This window comes from Erigeron canadensis, chromosome 3 (genome assembly GCF_010389155.1).
Source record: "Erigeron canadensis isolate Cc75 chromosome 3, C_canadensis_v1, whole genome shotgun sequence".
In the NCBI taxonomy this organism is placed as follows: Eukaryota; Viridiplantae; Streptophyta; class Magnoliopsida; order Asterales; family Asteraceae; genus Erigeron; species Erigeron canadensis.
Genome location: NC_057763.1, coordinates 26,884,755 through 26,908,132, shown reverse-complemented (window position 1 = coordinate 26,908,132; position 23,378 = coordinate 26,884,755). Strand labels below are relative to the sequence as shown.

General features: G+C 34.0%; 3 protein-coding genes across 5 annotated transcripts; all 3 read left to right on the top strand.

The window, feature by feature from the left end:
* Positions 1 to 924: 924 nt before the first annotated feature.
* LOC122592496 lies at positions 925 to 8,682 on the top strand. 2 transcript variants are annotated; one of them, XM_043764738.1, is made up of 2 exons: positions 925 to 1,032; positions 7,315 to 8,682. In XM_043764738.1, the coding sequence occupies exon 2, from the start codon at positions 7,324 to 7,326 to the stop codon at positions 8,509 to 8,511; it is 1,188 nt and encodes a 395-aa protein (XP_043620673.1). In that variant the 5' UTR covers positions 925 to 1,032; positions 7,315 to 7,323; the 3' UTR covers positions 8,512 to 8,682. The 2 variants fall into 2 exon arrangements, with proteins under 2 accessions (XP_043620673.1, XP_043620674.1); XM_043764739.1 differs by having other exon boundaries at positions 934 to 1,032; positions 7,322 to 8,682.
* Positions 8,683 to 10,449: 1,767 nt separating this feature from the next.
* LOC122591281 (magnesium transporter MRS2-4) lies at positions 10,450 to 15,781 on the top strand. The gene is made up of 4 exons (XM_043763520.1): positions 10,450 to 11,162; positions 12,272 to 12,720; positions 13,514 to 13,795; positions 15,312 to 15,781. Exons 1-4 carry the CDS (start codon positions 10,823 to 10,825, stop codon positions 15,588 to 15,590), a joined length of 1,350 nt encoding a protein of 449 aa, XP_043619455.1. The 5' UTR covers positions 10,450 to 10,822; the 3' UTR covers positions 15,591 to 15,781.
* A 2,104-nt stretch (positions 15,782 to 17,885) lies between these two features.
* On the top strand, positions 17,886 to 22,110 carry LOC122592396 (uncharacterized protein At4g06598-like). Of its 2 annotated transcripts, none has more exons than XM_043764608.1 (5): positions 17,886 to 18,154; positions 19,279 to 20,015; positions 20,604 to 20,679; positions 20,763 to 20,889; positions 21,449 to 22,110. In XM_043764608.1, the coding sequence occupies exons 2-5, from the start codon at positions 19,297 to 19,299 to the stop codon at positions 21,640 to 21,642; spliced, it is 1,116 nt and encodes a 371-aa protein (XP_043620543.1). In that variant the 5' UTR covers positions 17,886 to 18,154; positions 19,279 to 19,296; the 3' UTR covers positions 21,643 to 22,110. The 2 variants fall into 2 exon arrangements, with proteins under 2 accessions (XP_043620543.1, XP_043620544.1); XM_043764609.1 differs by lacking the exon at positions 17,886 to 18,154 and adding an exon at positions 18,661 to 18,705.
* Positions 22,111 to 23,378: the final 1,268 nt, after the last annotated feature.

Sequence of the window (23,378 nt, the reverse complement as noted above, 5' to 3'; positions counted from 1 at the left end):
GATGTTTATCAAAAGAAAATAAACTATTAGTAGTAATTTTTTTTTATATAAAGATAGTTATCATTGTCTCTATAAATATAATTTATAACAGCTTCCTGAGAGTTTTTCTCTCTAGTTTTTCTTTAGGTCTTGAGATTGAGAACTTGTTGTGAGATCGAGACCGTTTTCTTCTTTTTCGGTTTTGGTTTGACTTTTCGTCAAAACTATTTTTTTAAGAGTAAAACCCTAGAGATCTTTCTGGAAGCAACATATCTATCTTTGGGTAGAGACAAGACAATCTACAATATACCTTCTTTCATATCTCAAATTTTGCCTGAATTTGAGGATTGTTGTTAATTATATATATAAATTTTAAAACGATCTTTTAGTTAGGATAAGAATAAGAATTAACTAGTTATGTTTGTTGAAAAAAATATAATTTTCTTTGTTTTTTTATACATTCACAACGAGTTATAATTGTGTATTATTCACATTTTTATCTATACTATATTATAAAAAAAAATAACATTTTTATTTTTATAAGTGTTGAAAAATAGGTAATTTTTTCCACTTAGCACCCTTTAAAATATTTTCACATACACTTTCTCCTTAACATTAATAATTAAATTACACTAAGAATTTATCTTTTAAAATATTTCTATTAACCTTTTAAACCAGATACTTTTACATTAATCACCACCAACCATCGTCCCACAATAACACCATCGTTGTCACACCACTGCCGCATTTGCGCGAATATCGTGCTAGTTTGAATTAAAATTAATAAAAATTGGTTTCTGCTAAAACACGTTTCCATCTTTATGATTATTACTCGCATTATTTTTTCTCCCTGTTTACTTTTCATTTCTTCCCAGCCACCAAATTTCCACCACTAATAAATAATAAAATATAAATAAGTCTAAAATAATAATAATATAATAAAAACTTCTTATAACTCATTTCCCCATTTTACTAAATCTTATCTCTCAGTAGGGTTTTTAAAACAGTTAAAAGTATTCAGTTGAGAGTTAATCCAAACGCTGATCTAATCAGGTAATTTTCCATCCCTCTTGCTAATAAATATTTTCAATTAATTAGGGTTTTATACTCATTTCAGTTGTAGATTTTTTGCTAATTAAAGTTAATTAGATGGTTTTACTCACTTAATTTACATGATCCAGCATTCTAGTTATTTGTTTTAGACTTTTTTTAGGGATTATATTAAAGAAGTTAACAAGGTGTTTAATAGAACTGATATAATGATAATTATAGAACTTTGTTGTAGCTCATTTTAGCATTGAAGAAGAAAAGTTTTTAAATTTGTGTTTCTTTTTCGTTGTTACGCTGGATCTGTTTACGTAAGGGTGATTTGGAATGTTGTTTGATTAGATAGTTGATTGTTTGTTGGAAATTAAACATTTTTGTGTCGGTATTCAAGATTTCAAGTCATAAGTTTTCGGGTCTACAACATTTTAATCACTAGATGTTAGAAAGCAAGGAACTTGATTTGATGCTGACAAGTTAAGAGATTGGTTTACGATCAAATGTGCCAGCTTTGAGGTAACGGTTAAGAAAATTTAAAAAGATTTTGGCATTATAATGCATCTAACTTACATCAAGAGTTCATGAATCGATGTTATTTACTACGTTTTATAACTGATGCATCTAAAGTATATGAATTTATTACCGGGGAATTGGAGATTTGGACATTTGATTAAAAGTTCAGGTCCATCATTGAGTTCTGCTATTTGGTTAATAATGTGACCACTCTTAGTGTCTGACGAAAATTGGGTTCCTTTATAGCTTAAGAATTGTTATACGACGTGCATCAGTTTTTCGACAAAAATTTCTTGCCTGCTTAGGATCAAATATTCAATATGTAGCAGATTAATTTAGCTTCAGTTAATTTGAGTTTTAAAGGTAAAAACATAAAAATGACATCTAACCGTTTAGGTTATATGAATTTGGAAGAAGTTATTTTATACGCACTTACAATTTGAGTATGTTATAGCTATAACTAGCATGTTTAGACCAGATTTGATGATCTTATGTTCATCTAATGGATTTATCAGAAAAAGTACATATCAAGTATTATATTAAAGTATTAAACCCATATGATGTGTGTTTTAGAAATAATTGGTGTAATAGAAGTGGGTTATTAGCAAAATGAAATGACTAAAATTATATTGTTCATATGAAAACTTTATATAAAAGCAAAATACTACTAATGGTCTCAAAGTCACAATTTAAATATGAAAAACATAGATGCAAACACAAAAAATAAAACAAACGCATTAAATTAAATATTTATTTCAAGAAAATTACAGATCTGCTAATATTTTTTTGAAAACAATGTTAGTTGTATTTAAGCAATGATAATAAAATTATATAAATTGTATTAGGTAATATACAACTACCTTAGCAAAATAAATTGAACACGGTTATATTTAGATAGTTGATGTATCTTGAAAGAATGTGTTGACATTTGAAAATTTAAAATTACCATGAAAGACCATTAGTAATTACCAAGTTTGAATTTAAATTAATCCCCAAGTAATTGTTGACTAAGCATGATGAATAAGACTTCATGAGGTGAGTTGACATTACACATGGCACCTGATGTAGAAGATTATATAGAAATTTTGTGACAGGTAAGCTAAACTCTGATATGTTACACATATAAGCATGCCAACTAAGAGAAGGATTATCCTTTCTTAGTTTTATACAGAGATAGTATCATGTTTGTGACAAGGACAAACAGAGAATAATAGCTGCTAACAAACTCACACAAGCAATAAACACAAATGAAGCTGGTAAAGTCGGCTGTTGAATTGATAAATTCTGGTTTTGAGCACTAGAAGCTATAACAAGTTCAAAAACAAGAAAAAAGAAATAACTTAATCCACACAATAACACGATGGCCACAGACCTTATTTAACCAAGTTATCTAACTTTAAAGTTGGTGCGCAAGAAAATACTAAAAATAAGAAACTAAATATTAAAGATCGACACTTTGCACCCCTACACTTATTACAGCCGATCCATATCATCACTACCCTCCCTAACACACACCTCGTCCACCAGGTGTGGCTGCAAAACTCTACGTCAATCAGATTTAAGTCATGGATTCTATAGCTTGGGTGGACCCTCCATCTCCTTCCCCTCCTTCTTTGGTTATAGAATCACCCGAAGACACTTCGAACTCTTCTCAAGGCAACGATGACCAAGACCAAACTTGTCATCGCAACGGAAACACAAACCCTTAGTTCGTTTTTCAGAAACTTAGAATCAGTCAAGCGTTTTGTTGGTGTAGGATCCGCAACTACAACATCTGTCGTCTTGGCATCCCCATTTATTGGTTTAACTGTTACCACACCAGTATCTGCGCGCAGAGTATTGCCAAACCCAACACTTCCCGTGATCACTTGAATCCTCCTTTCTTAGAATAGTGAGTTAGACAAAAAAGAAGCAACTTGGACAAAAAGAAACGAAGTGGCTTAGACCCGTTTCCTCACCTGGTTGATCCTCATCCACCATGATAACCACTTTGATTGTATTCAGTAAACCTCGTAGCTGCAACAGTCTGATTTTGATCCTTTTATACATGTACCAATCTTACAGGTTGGGGAATACCTTCCAGCTGTGCCGCCATTACTGTGCCTAACTGTCTGTTTAATGGCTAAAATTGTTCATACAAATCTCCGGCTTGTGATGGTTGAAAACAATCCAAAACTAGCGCTTTCAACATATCCCAATGCGTGACAGGCTCTCTTTTTTTTTCTCTCCAATGAAACAAAGCTAACGCCTGTCGCTCCAAACAAAAGATGTCAGCCTTAAGTCGTTCCCCTGCATGGACGAAACCCTGAACATCAAGAATACGCCCCATCTTGTATACCCACCCATAAGCATCGTCTCCATCAATCAAAGGCATCTTTAGTTTCTGATGGTTTCAATCCAGCCACACCTCCGCTTCTCCAAACACAACTCCTAACCTGATGGCTTTAAACAGTCATAATCCGAAAACCTTAACCCATTGGAATTACGAGTCCTACTAGAGACACCTTCACCTCCATTCCATGGCTTATCAAACCTCGCAAACCCAGAGGTCTGAGACGTGGCAACCTTAAGAGTGGGCAATCGGGCATTGAAGTCAGATTTGATACAGGGAAAATTTGCGGAATCTGGGACTCCTGCAGTTGTGACTTATCCTGTTCTGTTAATAAGGCCAGAATATCGCTGATCTGTTTTGCAGTTGCTTCCCGATTTTGCTTAATACCAGCGAGAATCTGATCAAGGTTATCAAAACGAGCATCAGTCGAGGTAGTAATTCTGGAAATTGGCATCCACATCTGCTACATTGCTTGTGCCCATTGCTGACAAAAATCACAGAAAAAGGACGGCTCTGATACCAATTGATAAGGACAAACAGATAATATTAATTGCTAATAATAGCTGCTAACAAACTCACACAAGCAATAAACACAAATAAAGCCGACAAAAGTCAGCTGTTGAGTTGATAAATTCTGGTTTCGAGCAACAGAAGCTCCAACAAGTTTAAAAACAAGAAAATCAAATAACTCAATCTACACACTAATACGATGGCCACGTGCCTTATTTAACTGGAGTTGTCCAACCCTAAATTTGGAGCACAGTAAAATACTAAAATAAGAAACTAAAGATTAGAGATCGACACTTTTTACCCCTGTATTGCATACGATTCATATCAGATTGTTTTGACTTCATGTTTACTATTTTATTTATTACATCAATAGTAAGTTTTCATTATCATGCTAAGATTTTTAGTTAGGATCTTCGCCTTACTTCGATATATGAAGCGAATAAGCTTGTTGAGTTATGGTGTACAGTTAAATGTCCCAACTAAAAAACCCTATGGAAATTTGCTCCTCGATTTCTGCCCATCTGGAGCAGGGGCGGAACGTAATAGAGACTGGGGAGGGTTGTTGCCCTCCCAGATTTGAGGATAATATAGTATGTAGTTTTAATGTTTTAAGGATATTTCTGCCTTGCCTTACTATTTTATGTTTTTTGTTTTTCTGATGAAAGGAGTAGTTCTAAAGTTGCAGAGTCCAAATGAACAAGATGAAGTACTAGACAAAGAATTAGGGCCCATTTGATTTCATCTTGGTTTTAGTTTTATGTACATATGGTCCTTCATGTTAAATTTAGTGTCATATAACTCCCTTGTAAATTTTAATAATAATGTTAGTTTTATTCAAGGTGAAAAGAATATCACTTTTTCTAATTTTGACTAGTTTTCTTAATGAAGTTTTTTTTGTATACTTCAATCTCTGGCCTTCCCGCTTTATAAAATCACGTTCCGCCATTGATCTGGAGGTGAACGCCTTGACTGTCACAATAAGCAACCAATCAGTGCCAGTCCAAGGGCGGATCTGTCAAAAATGAGCTGACGACTATAGGGTGCCTAGTCCAAGTAGAAATTCGTCGTCCGATTGAATCTGCTTGTTCTCATCCAATCTAGCCATGAAGTAACATAGAGCATTAGTTAGGGACGAATGCAACTTACTAGTGATACCCTCAAAACCATTAAATTATTATTTAATTGTAATTGTGTGTCTTAATTCCATTAGCACTAGGGTCATCAAAGGGTCTTCAAATTTGCTTGTTATATCAACAACATATTGATCCCAACCTTCCAAACCAATTAATGTCTGAGAAACCATTGATCTATCATCGATCTTATCTAGTTGGAAGTCCCGATTCGCATCGTATAACCATTCTTTAAGCTTTTCTCTGTGAAATGTGGAAGCTTTAGTAAAAGGAGAAAGAATAGGTTGCTTTGGCTCGCTACGTGGCTGCGTTGAAATGTGGAAGCTGAGTGTTTGTTAATCTAGAAGAGTAATTGTGTTGATGACTTGTTACATCACTTGGTGAAGAATTTGAGTTGTTAGTTAGGTTGCTACTCCTTTTGAATTTTTACTAGCTTTCTCGGATTCCCATCATCATTTAATTGAGCATGTTTAGTTTTTCATGTTTCAAACATTAAGTGAGTCGGTTGTAAAGCTTTAGACTTTAGTCTTAGATATTGATTTGAATCTTTCAAACATTATCTCAAAAGCACTCTTGTTGAGGTACATAATCGCTTTGATTATGAAGCAATGAAGTCTCGATTTTGTTAAAATTTTTTTTTTTTTTAAACGGCCGATTTTGTTTGAATCCAATCGCCTTCCTTCCTTCCTATAAGAACACGATGATGATAGACCGATGAGCATACTTTGATACCAACTGTGCAACTTTAATTCGTTGAGGCGTGTATTCAAAATCCTTTAGGTAGTTCAATACTGTAATTTGCACAATAGATCATGGGATAAAGGAGATTCAATGTGACAATGAAGTAGAGGAATAAAGTTGAGGAATACCTTTCATAATGCTCAAATGAGCAGGAAGTGTTGTCTACTCTCAGCTTACACTTATACTGGACTAGCACACACGAAGTCTTATTTACTAACAACGTCACATGTGTTATTTTTCTAACTCTCACATATTGACTGCAGTTATATATAGACAGACTTAAGTGTCTCTTACTCTCTAGCTAACATATATCAGAGTGATTAATGAAAACAGATTTTAATTATACTTGTGTTCAACGTTTCTACCTGGTCAAATGATCGGCATTGAGGGGTTTTTCCTCCTTTGCTGAAAATATCTATCTGGTACATTGTTTTGGGTATTTGGCACTTGGCAGTATGCAGTGGCCTTCTTTCGAAAAAACTCTGGATTGTGGATCACACTTTATTATTTTCTTAGTATAATTATGGTTATTTTGGAGGTGAAAGTCTTTGATTCATGATATCTTTACTTGAAATTAAGAAGAAACTTTATGAGCTACAAAAATAAGAGAGGGGACTGCACATGCTAGCCCTTTGCTTGACCTGTTACTGGGTTATGATGAAGTTTTAGCTAGAGGTGGCAAGCTTGACCTAGTTATGGGTATATGTATCGATTTGGAAGTTTTTTTTTTTCCGTTAATGGGTCAAATCGTGAATTTAGCTCAAATAAACATGCCAAACAGGTTAAAGCAGCCTATAGTCTATAACCTGATAGATCTTCCAATTATTTAGTAATGTATTATAAATGTATACTTTCTAGTATTTAATACAACGATTAATCCTAAGTTTTAATAACAACCAAGTGTTTGCACGTTGGCCTAATCTGACCTTTAGTTTGGTTCGTTAACATGAACTCGTTGCCATTGGTGTGGAACATAATCTCCCCAGTTTTAACCACTTGCCTTTGTTATGTCAAATGATAAAAAAAAACTCATGTTTTATTGAGTAAATCTTTATGTATATGTAGCTTACAGGAATGAGGCACTCTGTACAACATAATGCATTACAAATAGTACAAAATGATTGGCCCATCAGCAAGATTCTCACCCCTTCAGACGTTGATATCACCCATCCATTCCTCACTCTACCGCGCCAACCAGTAGAAACACACATCCTCATTCATCTAACACAACTCGAGAGAGATTATTTACTTAACAAAGAACAAGTATCCATTGATGCTCAAGATGATGACACTGGAGATGTGTACATGATGAAATTAAAATGGAGCGGCAGTTACTATAATCTTATTGGCAAATGGGGGAGAATTGTGAGAAGTAAGGGACTTGAAGCTGGGAAGGAGATTAAACTAAGCTTTTATAATGGATGTTTACACTTTTCCGTTCCACTTCATCAAACTCCACCTGTACAACAACAACAACAACAACAACAACCACCTCAAAGTGTTCCTGCGCCAGTGGTGCGTCACGTTCCTGCACCAGTGGTGCGTCAAAACCACTGGCCAATCAAAAAGGTCTTAACACTATCTGATGTGGACACCAATCATCCTTTTCTACCTTTGACACGTAGATCAGTTGAAGATCATATTCTTGTCCATTGGACACCTCAGCAAAGAGAGCTTTTGAGAAATGAAGAACAAGTAAATTTAAATGCACGCGATGTAGATACAGATGATATATACGTAATGAAGCTGAGGTGGCGTGGAAATTATTATAATTTAATAGGAAAATGGGGCAAAATTGTAAAAAGAAAGGGACTTGGTGTAGGGAAAGAGATCAAGATTCGCTGGGCTAATGGGTGCTTAAACTTTTCTGTCCCGTATGAACAGGTGGTGGCTCCAACAGCGGTTCCTGTTATGATGAGTCATCAAGAGGATTGGCCGATTAGGAAGGTGCTGACATCATCAGACGTGGACATAAATCATCCGTTTCTTACATTACCCGGTAAGTCAGTTGAAGATCATATTCTTTTGTATTGGGCTTCTCAGGCACGAGAACAATTAAGAAACGAACACCAAATAAACGTGAACGCCCGAGATGATGACACGAACGACGTGTTTTTAATGAAGTTAAAGTGGCGTGGTAGTTACTATAATCTTATCGGGAAATGGGGTCAGATTATTAGAGGGAAGATGCTGCAAGTTGGGCAGGAGATTAGAGTTCGTTGGGATAATGGGTTTCTGGTTTTCTCAGTTCCTCAATCTTAATGATGTTAAAAATAAATGATTGTTGATAGATGTTTGAACATAGGACATCCATTTGAATGCTTTCATTTTGTAAATCTGGAAGTGAGTTTTTACCAGTTTTAATGATTGTTTCGCTTGGTAATGACTTGTAGCTATAAATTTTTATTCATGTGAGTGTATTTGTATTGAGAAGGGATCCTTGCAGAACCGATTCTTTTATCTTTTTTAATACATGATTAAAAATGTGTGAAATACAGGAAAAGGTAAATGCTAAAATCATTTGTATGAGCCAGGTAGTTTTGGGGTTTATTGACATACTTCTTCCATAAAAAGTTCGTTATAGGGTTACTATGGTCTATGGGTGACCATCCTCAAATTAGGGTCATGAGTTCAAAGGTTATACAAGATCTAAAGGGTTTTTGTTGTTGATTTAAACCTTTTGATAAATTCTTATTATGAGATCATGCAAATATTCTAATGAGAAGATAGAAAAGCAACACCAAGGATTTAGGTTGATTTAAACCTTTTGGAAAACTCTTGTTATGAGATTACAAGTTGTTTTAAATTTAAACAATAAAATTATTGTCAAAATAGCCTAATACTTCGTCTTGGTATTTGAAGACTTGAAAACTTAGATGTTCCAATGCTGCTTCCCCAAACAATATTTAGGCATTTTGATGTCTTCACATTAAATTTTATGTTCAAATATCTCGTGAATACCTTGAAACGACAATAGATTACCAGATTAGCTTACATACATCTATGTAAAATTTAATATTCCACTAATAATGCAAACACCATTTAAGCATTTTGATGTCTTTCACTACAAGTGTAATGTACAAACATCTCGTAAATACCTTGAAGGTGATTTGACCATGAAAAAGAGTTCGAAACGACAATGGATAACCAGATAAAATGAGTAAAAATTAACATTTCATGAATAATGAAAAGAAAACTTCATCCGTTTATTCGTTTAAATAGCATATAAAATACACCTGAAAAACCACCGCTATTGTGATAAGATATTCTCTATCTTAATATCTTTATAATACCTTAAAACAAACTCAACCCGCCCCTAACAATTATAACCCACACAAATATACGGTCAAACCCGAGGGAAGACTGGTATAGATGCTTTTCCCGCTGGAGTACGAAGTGGTTGTGAAAGCTTTTACTCGCCATCTAAGCGATTGATCGAATAAGCCATTCATATTGAACCAATCCCTATCCTTACAGTCGAATTGAACCAATCCCTATACTATAATCTAATTATCTATCTACATCTATATTATATTATCTATACTATCTAATAAAGAGAAAGCCCTCTTTTTTATTTTAAGCAATTCTGTTTTTAAAATCTCATAAATACCCTTGGATTTTTTATAATATATCTGTCTATTCTTCTATATAAAATTTATACCCCTATATTGAAAAGTTTACAATTTTGGGACATATAAAATAACCAATTTACCCTTAATTAATTAACATACACAACCATTCCATAATCTTTTAAAAGATATTCACTATCCTTAAAAATCAAATATCTTTGTATCAATTACCAATACCACTTGACGTCGACGCCACCACATCATAACTAATGTAATCGCCGCCGCATTGCGCGGGTACCATGCTCGTACAACAAATCTCATTTTATTTAATTTGAAGTTGAAGTTTCAATATTCCACAAATCATTAAAACCACTTTAAATCAATAACTTACACTACTTGACGGCGTCACCATCACCACCAACCGTCGCCGCTAACACCATCGACACTACCAACGCAAGCCAACATTCATTACTGCCACCGTCGTCACCATTACATCGCCACCACCACTGTTACATCCACCACCGCCGCTACCGTCGCACGCCACCGCCATATATCCTTCTAGTATATATAACACTAAAATACAATCAATCACAAATGACTAACTTGGCACTAACTTTTTAAAAGAATAGTAAAAATAAATGGAATGAGTCGGGTACAGGCCGTCCAAAGTAGAACAAGCACACACCCCATATGACCCTGCCCTAACCATTTCTTTCTCATAGAATCAAATCAATCAATCAGTGACAAGAAGAATCAATCCTCCTCCAAAATTAATTTCTGTACTTTTATGGAAGAAGAAGAAGAATCTGAAGAACATAAAGGCGGAGACGACGTCGTTTCTTCTCCCCATCCACCTCCGCTCATATCCCCTTGATTTCATCGACACATAATTAATTAAATTAATATTACATAATTTCCATACACATATAAACATATACATATCATAGAGAAAATAACAGAGGGGGTGAAAAATAAAAAAAATTACCGAGGAGGTGAGATAGAGAATGGGTAAATCCAACCCATTCTCGTTTCGCCGAAGCAACAGCAGCACAACCAGGCGACGCAAAACGACGTCGTTGAAGAAATCAGGCGAGTCGCCGTTACTTCAACAACAACCGTCTCCGCCACCACCGCCACCGCTTGAGAATGAGGATTCGAAACAGACGATGATCACGAAACCGAAAAAGAAGGCGGTTGGAGCGAGGCTGTGGATGAGGTTTGATAAAAATGGAGAATCAGAAGTATCAGAGTGTGATAAAAATACAATTATAAAAAGAACCGGAATTCCTCCTAGAGATTTAAGAATCCTTGGCCCTATTTTCTCTAATTCTTCCAATATCCTTGGTATATTACACTAACTCACTCGGTTTTTCGTGAACTCGCTTAACTTAGCCGTTTGTTATTTGTATCGGGTGCTCGATACGTACACTTGAAATGAATTAAAAGTTTGATACACATAGTTTGGAAGTTAGATTCCCAATTTAGGAAATCATAGGAATGCAGGTGGCTCTACTTGTATTTTTTTGCTTGTTCTTACTAAATGTTTGAAAGCAGTTATGGACTTCTATCATGTGAGTTGTTATATGCGTAATTCGAGATGTTTAATAGGTGCTTTTGGTTGATTTGTGTGTTTGGATATATTTGCACTAGCTAGTTTTCTTTTATGATGATTGAGATAATGCTATCGTGAATGTAGACAATGAGGTAAAATGGTTGATCGCTTCTTTCTAGAGGAGTTGGCTGGTTTTTTTGTGCTTAAGATAAGTGTTGTTTGGTGTTTATTGTTGCAAAGAAGATATAGTTACATATTATGCTCAGTTAGATGACTAGTGAAGTTCTACTCTATACATTGATATGATTAAAAATGGAATGACACATTTCTTACTCGTGAACTATTTTCTGCTAGCCTCGAGAACTACCATGTTTTCAAATAGTTTTAAAATGAAATTTGGAACAATAAATGAGATATTGACTATTTGACTTTAGACGTTTAGTATATTGGATATGAAGCTTGATAGAGGGATCTTACTCCGTTCTTTTCGTTTGCAGTACAACGTGTTTGTGTGAGAGTTGTAGGCTTATATACTAGTTTCAGACTTCATGTATATCATGTATCTGTGAGATTATCTTTTATAATGTTTGGAAATTCTGCTTTGGTATAACTTACTTAGGTCGTCAGATGATCTCACCATTTATGTCATGTTAACACCAGTTTGAAATTTCGAAGTACAAAATCTTGTATCACCCATTATGATTTATTGTATATGTATCTTGATAAGTAGGACGTTGCCTGCTAGCTTAGTCAAGATGGGTCCTTTTGTTCATAGTCTGACTAAATGTTCAAACATTGCCAATCTTCATCTTTGTTTGACCGAAGAATCTATTTTCTTAGATTTTCTTATTTGTTTTAAATCAATAAATGGGTGCTAAAGTGAGTCTTACTTACTCTGCAGCTAGGGAGAAGGCAATGGTTGTTAATTTGGAATATATAAAGGCCATAGTCACAGCAGAAGAAGTTCTTTTGCTTGATCCTCTACGCCAGGAGGTTCTACCATTTGTGGATCAACTGAGGCATCAACTTTCTCGCAAAACCCATTCCAATAATTCTGGTACACGTCAGCTTGCTTTACGTGATACGGAATCAAACTTATCAGCTTCTGGACGATGGCTACCTGTTCCTGAAAACTCTGAAAGTTTGCAAGAAGAGCTTCCATTTGAATTCCAAGTTTTGGAAATTGCATTGGAGGTGGTGTGCACATATTTGGATTCAAGTGTGGCTGATCTTGAAAGGGATGCATATCCTGTTCTAGATGAACTGGCTAAGAATGTCAGCACCAAGAATCTTGAGCGTGTACGGAGTTTGAAAAGCAATCTTACTCGTTTGCTTGCACGAGTACAAAAGGTACTTTTCAGTACGCCATTCTTTTCTTTTTTTGCTTTACTATTTCCTTCTTGTCTAGAAAGGTTTTGTCTTTGCATCCAGTTCTTTAATCTAGGGCACATACTGTTCATGTAGGTCATAGGCATATATGATGAGAGCAATATTGACTCGTTTACTTATGAATGAGTTGATTTAGCTTGCGTCATATCTGTAATGGGTCAAATAGGTAAAAGAAGTTATCTTCAAAGTGAAAGGAAATAGGTTTAATTGTGTACCCCAAAACTATTTATCAAGCATAGAATATTCTATGCTAACAATTAGCTCATTTTGTGTTTATTAGCTTTTTAAATCATATTTCACACTCCAAGTAATTTAGTAAATATAATTTTCTTTGTTGGACAAAAATTGTTCTGGGCTGAGTGGTTGACACGACCTGATTGTCTTGGTTTCTAACCTTACTGAGTCTTATGATTATTGGTGATTTTTCGGAAACTGGTATATTATATTGTGGGAAAGGGAGCGACATGCCACCATAACATCTATGTCTATTTTGTTTTTAATTTTAAAACCACAATAGTATAGCATTATCATACACAAATTGCATAAACCTGATAGGTAAATTGATAAGAGCCGATGATAAAAAAAAACATTACGTGCAAATCTAATTGAAAATAAATTACTTGATTATAATACTAGGAATCTTTAAATTATGTAATTTTATCTTTTCCGTAGTCTGTATGGGAAGCATATATATATACACACACACACACACTCATATAGATTAGTTGAGGGACATTCATTTCTCTGGTTTCAGGTAAGGGATGAACTTGAACATCTTCTTGATGATGATGAAGATATGACACAGCTTTATCTAACAAGGAAGTGGTTACAAAATCAACAAAATGAGGCGTTCTTGGGAGGTGTAGGTTCCGTAAGCATCACAAATGGTGCACACCATTTAAGACGGCTTAGTTCTGTCAAGAGTGGAAGCATGTTGACAAGTGCCAATCAGAATGATGATGATGTTGAGGATCTGGAGATGTTGCTTGAGGCTTATTTCATGCAACTTGATGGAACTCGTAACAAAATCTTATCGGTGAGTTAATTTTTTTCCTAGGAATTTATATAAATGAACCTTTTCTACCAGATGCGATAATTTGCTTGTTTGATATTACTATCAGTTTGAATATGTTTTGGCTACTCTGATAGTTAAGTGGCATCCAGAATTTAATATTTGGAAAAACGATTCTGTTTTTGGTTGGATATTTAGCATACTTATAAATAAGTTAGGATATCAGTTTTGTAAATTGTAATAGTGTGCAAATCTAATTGAACACATAATTACGTGCAAATCTAATTCAATAATATGATCAACGTAATTGTAATCTGGAATGACTTCACCACTTTAGAAGAAGAGTAGAAAAAGAGTAAAGTAATGAAGATATATGTATATATATATAATATGTATATATATTATATAGATAGATAGATAGAGAATGGCGGTGAAGTGATAAATGGAAAAAGTTAAATTATTAGAAAGGCGGTGGCTGTGTGGGGAGGGGGGTGGTTGAGGGAGAAGGGGTGAGAGAGAGATAGTAAATTATTATTTCTCAAGATGGAAGATGTTAATGTGGGTGGTAAAGAGGACAGGCATGTGTCATTTTGTAATCCTTTTTGTTTTGGTTTAAGTGAAGGTACTGCAATGATGACATGGATACTTGAAACAAATTAACAGATTAAAATAAAAAGTTAAAAATGAAAAGCAAAAACAAAAGTTAAAGGATGCTGATTATTTTCTAATGTTATTTATCTTTATGTTATGATTTTTTTTTTATATTTATATTTTTATTTTTGGTGCACTAAACCGAATTCATAGTGCACCATACCTTTTCGTACCGAAATGAGTATACCCCCTACGTACCGAATTCGTGACAAAGAGCGAATTGCGTACCCGTACCGAAGTGTACCGTGTTTTATGTGACTATGGTTTGAACAATTTTTAAATTTACCTTTTTTTTGGTAACCTTGGATGTCCCACTCGCTTTTGTGAGCCCAGAGTCCAGAGCAGGTGATCCTCTGTGGCACTAGAGTTTTTTTTAACGAGCCATGGATTGAACCTGTGACCTCCATGGAATTTTATCCTTTTTGGATAATATGCTCAACCACTGGACCACCACCCTAGTGGTTAACTTTTTACCTTCTTTGTTTTGCTGATCTTGTATGTCTTAGCCACTTTACCATTTAGAGGTAAAAGTATAACATAATTCAGTTCAGCACATATATACGCAAATGGGCAAAAATTGCCACCTCTGGTTGTAGGCTTGTAGTTCTAACTTCTAAGGAACATCCTGAAACTAGGAAGTGCTCAATTTCGTGGTATAAGATGGTTCTGTTAGTATAACATATTCATATATGTTAAAAACTATTTATTCTTATAGCAATTTGTATTGCTGCTCGTATTTACTAGAAAGATGATTTATATGCTCAAAAAGAACAAATTATTGCTGGACAATGTTAGTACTTGATTAGTTTTGAAATTGGTTTTGGATCTGTTTATGCTTCTATCAAACTTAACCATCACTTGACACATAACGTTTTACTGTAAAATCCAGGTTCGTGAGTACATCGATGATACAGAGGACTATGTGAATATCCAACTGGACAACCAACGTAACGAGCTTATTCAACTCCAGTTAACATTAACCATAGCATCATTTGCAATAGCCTTCGAGACCCTGGTTGCTGGGTTATTTGGCATGAACATCCCGTGTCATTTATATTACATGAACGGGGTATTCGAGCCTTTTGTTGGAGGTCTTACAGCCGTTTCTCTTATGCTTTTTCTGCTGCTTCTTGGATACGCTAGATGGAAGAAGCTGCTCGGTTCTTAATAAGTGAAAGTCAACCCCTCTGCAAAAAGAAATCAACTCAAAATTGTATCTGTATTGTTGGAAATATCTTTGGGTTTTGAATTTGTGTAGGTTGCTGCATTACATGTATCATGGTGATGTTACATTTGATGATAATGATTATTGCAACTACAAGTTATTGATGATTTAGTTTGCCTCTTTCTCTTTTAAAATCTTTTGAACTGTTGGGGAGATTTAGACACCAAGTTTCATTTTTTTTTTTTTTACGTAAAAGGGATTACCCTAGTTAGATTAAGTTTCATTTTCCCCGGCTTATTGATAGGAATGAATTACTTATGTTTATTAGTCTTGGTTTGAAAGTTTTCACTGTTGTCTTATTAACTGACTTCGGTCAATTGGTTAGATATGCGAGTCCAATATTCTGTATTGTCCGACAAATTGGGACGGGACAGAGTGGTCTTGTTCGACAAACTAAGACAGAACCTAGTGGTCTGCACTGGATCTGTTATATATATTCTGCTGGTTCAGGAAACAGATGGAGTATGATTTGCTCACTAGCTTTCTAAATGTTAAAAATGCACTGATGTAGGTTGGACTTAGCTTATTGGGGTTAGCCTACCAAGTAGTTGGACTTAGCTTATTGGGGTTAGCCTACTTGGTAGAGGTTTACATGCTTCTTGGCCAAATACATGGTTCAAGCCTTGGCATATGCGTATGTAGAAAAATTTAGTAGAAATGGTGCAATGTTTGTCCGTTAAATAGAATATATCCCTAACGCACTAGTAATATTTATAATTATCTCTATTTTTCTTACCATAGTTATAAGTATGATATGTAATGTTAACATCATTGAGATCAAAAACCAATCATCCTAATCATTTTCATTTTGCTTTTCTAACATTCTAGTTTTTGCTTACAAGAACTATCGTGAAACTCTTTATTCTATAATTGGGTAACTCATAATAAGAGATTTGTGATGATAAATTGATAGCCGAGCTCGTTTACATATAGATTATTAATATAAACTTGATAAAAAAAAATCATCTTATCATATTTTTTTAAAAAAGATTATGTAATGAGTTAATGAAAACATCCCACACATTTTGACATTCACATCATTTGGTTTCTGGTACTTGCTTTCATTCTCACAACAAAAATTTTTGAGTACTTGCTAAGTTGCTATAATGTTACCATTAACATCAAAGTTTTGACAGGGTTGTTAAAACTATAGGGAGGGGGTATTGCCTAGATCTAAATCATAAGGAGCTAATTGTTAAAATCAAAACACCAAAACATAAGTATACGACAATGTTGAAATTGATAATTCAATTAATAAATCGGTATGACCAATAATCAATAAGTGATTTCCCACATGAATCATGACTAATTCAATCATAGTGATTGTATACGTCAAAATGAAAGGCATTATAGCCTATGAATTATTAGATGTTTATAAGACTTTAAATTAACTATGGTTTTATATTTAAAATTCCTTAAAGAGGGTTGTTAAAACTATTGGGGGGTGGTATTGCCTAGATCTGAATCATAAGGGAGCTAGTTGTAATAACCATAACTACTTTCAATTCGTTGCGTGCAAGTGGCCAATTTCACAGCTTGCAACCTGCAAGTGGACAGACAGAGGGTGTGGTGGATTGCATCATTTTTATTCACTTTTTCTTTCTTAGGCTTACTAAATTAATAAATAAAAGTATTAAAGAAAAATAAACTTAGATTCATATTCTATGTCGTTTAGAAAGAACATTTGTTTTATAAATCAGTCATGTGATCAATATTTGATAGCCATATATCCAAAAGATATATATAAATACCCCCACTAAGTAAAATACATAATATAATATGAAAATTATATTATATATGATTTTAAATTTGCATACCGCCTTATTAGTTTTTATTATGATGTCTCAAATGCTAACAGCTAACTACTAAGTTCGTTATAGTAATAATTTTAACCGATGTTAATAAAACTCAAAATATAATACTAGCGACGTGGATGAGCAATCAAAACTCATAGTGATAATGACACAGGTTGGAAGTGACCAGTGATTTGTGATAATGATAATAGCGGCAACGAGATGCATGTCGAGTTTATTATAGCTATTCAATGTTGTATTTCCTTTGTAAAAATATGAACCGAGACAAAACTTTTACCAAATATAAGTTCACCCGACAAAAAAAATAATATATTTTTAGGCAACTATAGGGGGAGTTGGTAATAATAATAAAAATAGTGCTCTAATACTATAAAAAAGAAAAGAAAAAAAAAATAACAAGAACATCTCATATTGGGTTGTCAAAAAAAAACAGGAACCTTTTATACATCAAACCAACCAGACAAGTCAACCAAAGATTCATGAAACACAAATTATAAATTTATATTTATTTCTTTATTTATACATTTATAATTTATAATATATTCAAATCCAATCCAAATTTAGCCATAGCTATATCTATAACCATCATCATCATATATATAAATCATTTCGGAATCCATTCGGATTTTCATCTTCTCACATTTGCCTCATATAATTTTTCTGTATTTATTGAAGCTCAAATATTAATAAAAGGTAAATATTCGATTTATTGGTTTTTGGATATCTAATGTTTGTTTTTTTTTTCTTAATTTGCGGTTTTAATTATTCATGTTTCTGATAATGTAGGTTATGGATACTTGAATTTAGATTCTTATTTTTGATGCTCTTAGGAATTAGTTTTATTTGATTGTTTTAGTATTGAATTATATGTTATTAATAGTGAGAAATGATAGATATATTTAATATATCTATATTTTATTTTTTTTAATGCATTTTTGTGATTGAGATTATTTATTGAAGTAAGTAAAATAGTAGTAGAATTTTGGATCAAGTGTAGTACTGTACTTCAAAAAGTAGTGTTCTGTTAGAAGTGTTGTGGTAATTATGTAAGTTCTAAGACTTGTTTCATTGCCAAATGAATAGTTTCCAGCGGTTTCGATTAATGGTGTAAGAGAGAGGGTGATGTGTTACATTCTGATTGGCGGCGTAGCTTCTTGAAAGGAATAATGATCCGGTCTGCAAGTTTTGTAATAAGAATGGGGTTGACCGTTGACCGTTGAAGTATATATATACTGAATGATTAGGTGATGAAAGTTTGGTTTTTTTGATTCATATTTTGGAGATAAGAGTAAGAGACCACCTTTGGAATTCGATATACTTAACGGTTCCTAATTAGATTCCACAGTTAGTAAATTTTAAATTAGCTGCATTCTGTTACGTTATTATCAGATGCTATGAAAGATGGGTTGTTTATATCAAAGTTAAATAGATTGAAGTTTGTGATAATAGGTTTAGAACATTCTCATCTGATCTAACACTTGTGATAATCATTTATGACTATACTTTCATAGCCAATACATAAGCTAAGTAAGTTTTCTTCATCCTGGCATAATTTAACCCGCCTCTTGATATTGTTCCTTTTAGAATGTGTTTTCATGCAAGTGCTTTTATATGCGACTTAAAGGTTGGATTTGTCATGTGCAGATGTGTATTATACATAAAAGTTGGTTTTACGTATTGTGTTAATTGAACATATGAAATCTGTTATATGCTTCTACGGTGAAATGCCGGCATCTTTCTTTGACAACTAACTGGCCTCCATGTATATTTAGTCATACATATATCAATCAATGATATCTTTGTACTGTGTTTAACAGGAAACTGTGCTCTAGGGAATGGCGAACTCCAAGGGGCCTTCAACAATGAGAAGTATGATGTACAATGGAAAACATTCATTACTCCCTCCTAAAAGTCCATTTCCGAGCATGGCGCCATCTTATGCTGATTATGTCTCAAATTCTGCAATCGGGCCAAAAGGCCCACCGAAGTATAGGGATGTAAACTCTCATCATCAACGTACTTCCTCTGAAAGTTTTTTGATAGAAGAGCAGCCTTCTTGGCTTGATGATCTTCTTAATGAACCTGAAACGCCTGTTAAAAGAGGGCATCGACGTTCTTCTAGTGACTCATTTACATACATGGAAGCGGCTAATGCTGCTCACAATGAATATCGAGCACAAAATGAGTTTAGAATGAGAAACTTGACTTCTGCTCCTTCATGGGGATCTCAAGAGTTTGACTATTATAAAGATTTTCGAAACCCAGCTTTCTATGCAGACCCACATGCGCTGATCAAAATTAAGAATCGGACATGGGACTCATCACAAAATGCATCAACATATTCTACTGGTTTAGCTTCTCCTAGGGACAACTTTGTTCTTCAAGGTTCCATATCCCCTGGGGCTTCACGAGAGGCTGATGGTAATATTGCCATTGGAACTGATAAGAAAGATGGAGTTGAATCTTCTCGGCAAGATGCAGAGTCTCCGGACAGAAAGGATTGTTCTAGCAACAAGGCTTCAGCATCGGACCCTGACACAAAACGTGCCAAACAGTAAGCAAACCTTGCTTTACTTTTGTTTCATTTTCACTTGATATTAACTGTGATTAGAAGTGTCAATGTTGACCCATTTGGGTTTTGTTTTTTTAAATTTTTTTTTTTTTCAAATAGGTCAAATGGGTCCAAAAATAATCTTATGGTTAGAAGGAAACTTGTCAAATGGGTTAGAGATACCCAAATGGCATTTAGCATTCACACAATCCATCTAAATGATTTTATTCACAAATTTAAACTTTTATTATAATGATGTTATAATTTAGTGCATTATATATATCCTTATATAAATAGAACTATAGAAGTGGACAATAGATTGTTTCTGGGCTAAAACCTTTTAGTACTAGACATGTTAAAATCAACCTGGCATACTAAAACTTGCTGAATGAATTGACATGCTATGCTACATGCAAAAGTGCTAAATATGAGAAATACCGACTGTTTTGGAAATATACATCTGAACTCCAATATATGACGGAAGTAGTATAATGAATACCCAAGATATTCGTCTTGATCTGGATTGACTGGAATGATGAGAGTTTAAATCTAAAAGTGTGTTTATTAATTTAGTAATGTGACCTATATCAGGCAATTTGCTCAACGTTCAAGGGTCAGAAAGCTTCAGTACATTGCGGAACTCGAAAAGAACGTACAGGCCTTACAGGTACATTAAAACATAAAAATCATTTTTTATGCATGTCACGTATGTATTCCAGATAGGTCATGTTTTGTCTTCTGTGGATGTAGGCAGAAGGTTCTGAGGTGTCTGCTGAGGTGGAATTTCTAAACCAGCAAAGTCTTATTCTGGGGATGGAGAATAAAGCTCTGAAACAACGTCTAGATAATTTGGCTCAGGAGCAACTTATCAAGTACAGTAAGTCTCTTCTAAACCAGAAGTGTCTATTTTTTACCCCGCTACCATAAAAGCAAACGTTTGTCTATTCAATGTGCAATCTATTTGTACAGCATAATTAACCAAAACTGGCCACAAAAGTTGTTTTAGTTAGTGTCTGTGTTTTTAATCATATAACTCATCAGTTAATGGAATATTATGTTTATTGATCTTCAACTGTGCGTTTTAAAGTACGAGTAGTTTAAGTTAATGGATATAACTAACAAGCAAATGAATCACACGGGCTGGAATTTGGAAGTCATACATTGTGTGTTTGAATTTTCAAATGCTAAAATCTCCTAATAATGAAATGAAGGATTGTTTTTGTAAAAATATAACTTTGGTATCACATTATCTATTTGTTATAAGTTGTGTTTGAGGGTCAGCCCACCCAAAGCCAAATGTGTTTTGACCTACCTTTACTCCTTTAGTATTTCTCCTTTGACTTGTTACCCAGTTATCCATTGCCAATGCCAGCAACCAGAGGGTAAAAAACACAATAATAAACTGAAATATGGAAACTAACTACTTGCTTTCTCAGTGGAGCATGAAGTTCTGGAGAGAGAGATAGGGAGACTGCGAGCATTATATCAGCAACAGCAACAACCACAACAGCCACCTCCTGGTCACCGGCGCAGTCCTAGTAAGGATAAACTCGATCTACAATTTGCAAATCTTTCTTTAAAAAAAGATTCCAGTTCTGCTCGTGATGCTTCGGGCCCACTCCACATCTGAAAACAAACATGATGAGCCATGCTGCATCATGACTCTTCTATTTTCCTACATTTCATCATCACAACCACTAAATAACCATTCACAGGTTTTACTAGTTTCTTTACCTTTAAGGCTCATGTTTACTACGTCGGCTGTGTATCTGGGTTTTATTCTTTCTGTTTTGCTAATTAGTATCTTGGTCTGCACCTGGTAGTCTGGAAATCTTGTTTCCAACGTGGAGACTTACCGGAGGTGTTAACTTTAGAATGTGATACAATATTTCATGTTCTTCCGTATGTCATTGATGATAGACTCTTATTATTCACCCTAGTTTTGTGCAATATTTTTGCAAATTTGTTTAATTATTGATGGTGAGAGGTCTCTTTGTAATAATGTGTAGTGAACTTCCCCAATTGAACTTGCTTTTTAACTTTGTAATTCTTTTCAAGGACCTTTTATGTAATGTAATCACGGTATCCTGTCTACTAAGTGTTTACTCCTATAGTTAAATTGGCATACGCTTGACTTGAATGGGTGTCATATAACACAAGATTAGTATAAAGTATGAAGACATTTTTAGTGATTTCTATCGATGTGGTGCTGTCGTGGAAACTTGGTGTTTGAGGCTGCCTTTGTTCACGCCATTTGTTCACGAACAGAACGAAAGATTGTACTATAATAAGATCAAGTTGTGGAAGCTAATTGGTTGATGCGCAAGGTGGAAGCTATGTATCATTTATAGTCTCGTATTGAGCATACCATCAACTAAAATTGTATCGGTGGGCAGTAGAACTAGATCTTTGTCACATTACACAACATTTATGATAAATTTTGTTCATTTGTCCATCATACGGCAAAACTTACAGTCCTGTACTCCTGTTTAGCTTCGTTTACGGATCCAGGTCAAAATTTGCAGGTAGTTGAGAATAACAATCAAAATACTAGCTTTTCAAGAAAATGTTCAACTGTAACAGAGCAAACCTGAAAACCATTTAAGCAAGAATTATGAAACATAGATGTCAGAGGTATAATTAATCTCAGAAATATGCCGTAATAAAACAGCAAATAGACTAATGAAACAACGAAAGTAAAATAAACTTTCCTATTTTATAAACGTTGGTATTGTAAAAATAAAATAAAATTTTTCTATATTATAAAACATTTGAGTTTTGTTTTAAAATTATGAAAATATACTTCTAAGTTGTAACTATTATTTTCAATACATACACACATATACCCATCTTGAATACTATTAAATAAAAGAGAAAATAACCTCAATACCCAATTTTTTATAAAATTTTATCAATTTATTCAAGTTTTTTTAGATTATCACAAAATACCCATAAAAATCGCAATAAGTTTGGAAAATCGCAATAAGATTATGAAAATCGCATAAAGATGATGAAAATCGCATAAATAACATTGAAAATCGCATAAAGAACTTTGAAAATCTCATAAAAAACTTTAAAAATCTCATAAAGAACATTGAAAATCGCATAAAGATTTTCAGAATCGCATAAAGAACTTGATAATCGCATAAAGAACTTAGAATCTCATAAAGAACTTCGAATGTTACAAAATCTTTACGAGATTTATAAAATCTTTATGCGATTATGTTAAATCTTTATGCGATTTTATATAATCTCGTTGCGAATTTGGGAATCTTATTGCGATTTTATGAATCTCATTGCGATTTTTGAAAATTATTGCGATTTTATTGGGTATTTTGTGAAAATCCAAAAAAACTTGGGTATATT

Coding starts and splice junctions, on each gene's coding strand:
- LOC122591281 (XM_043763520.1), top strand. CDS start 10,823: ATGGGTAAATCCAACCCATTCTCGTTTCGCCGAAGCAACAGCAGCACA. Junction 12,721..13,513: donor TGCTTGCACGAGTACAAAAG/GTACTTTTCAGT, acceptor CTCTGGTTTCAG/GTAAGGGATGAACTTGAACA. Junction 13,796..15,311: donor CTCGTAACAAAATCTTATCG/GTGAGTTAATTT, acceptor TGTAAAATCCAG/GTTCGTGAGTACATCGATGA.
- LOC122592396 (XM_043764608.1), top strand. CDS start 19,297: ATGGCGAACTCCAAGGGGCCTTCAACAATGAGAAGTATGATGTACAAT. Junction 20,016..20,603: donor GACACAAAACGTGCCAAACA/GTAAGCAAACCT, acceptor GACCTATATCAG/GCAATTTGCTCAACGTTCAA. Junction 20,890..21,448: donor GGAGCAACTTATCAAGTACA/GTAAGTCTCTTC, acceptor TTGCTTTCTCAG/TGGAGCATGAAGTTCTGGAG.
- LOC122592496 (XM_043764738.1), top strand. CDS start 7,324: ATGAGGCACTCTGTACAACATAATGCATTACAAATAGTACAAAATGAT.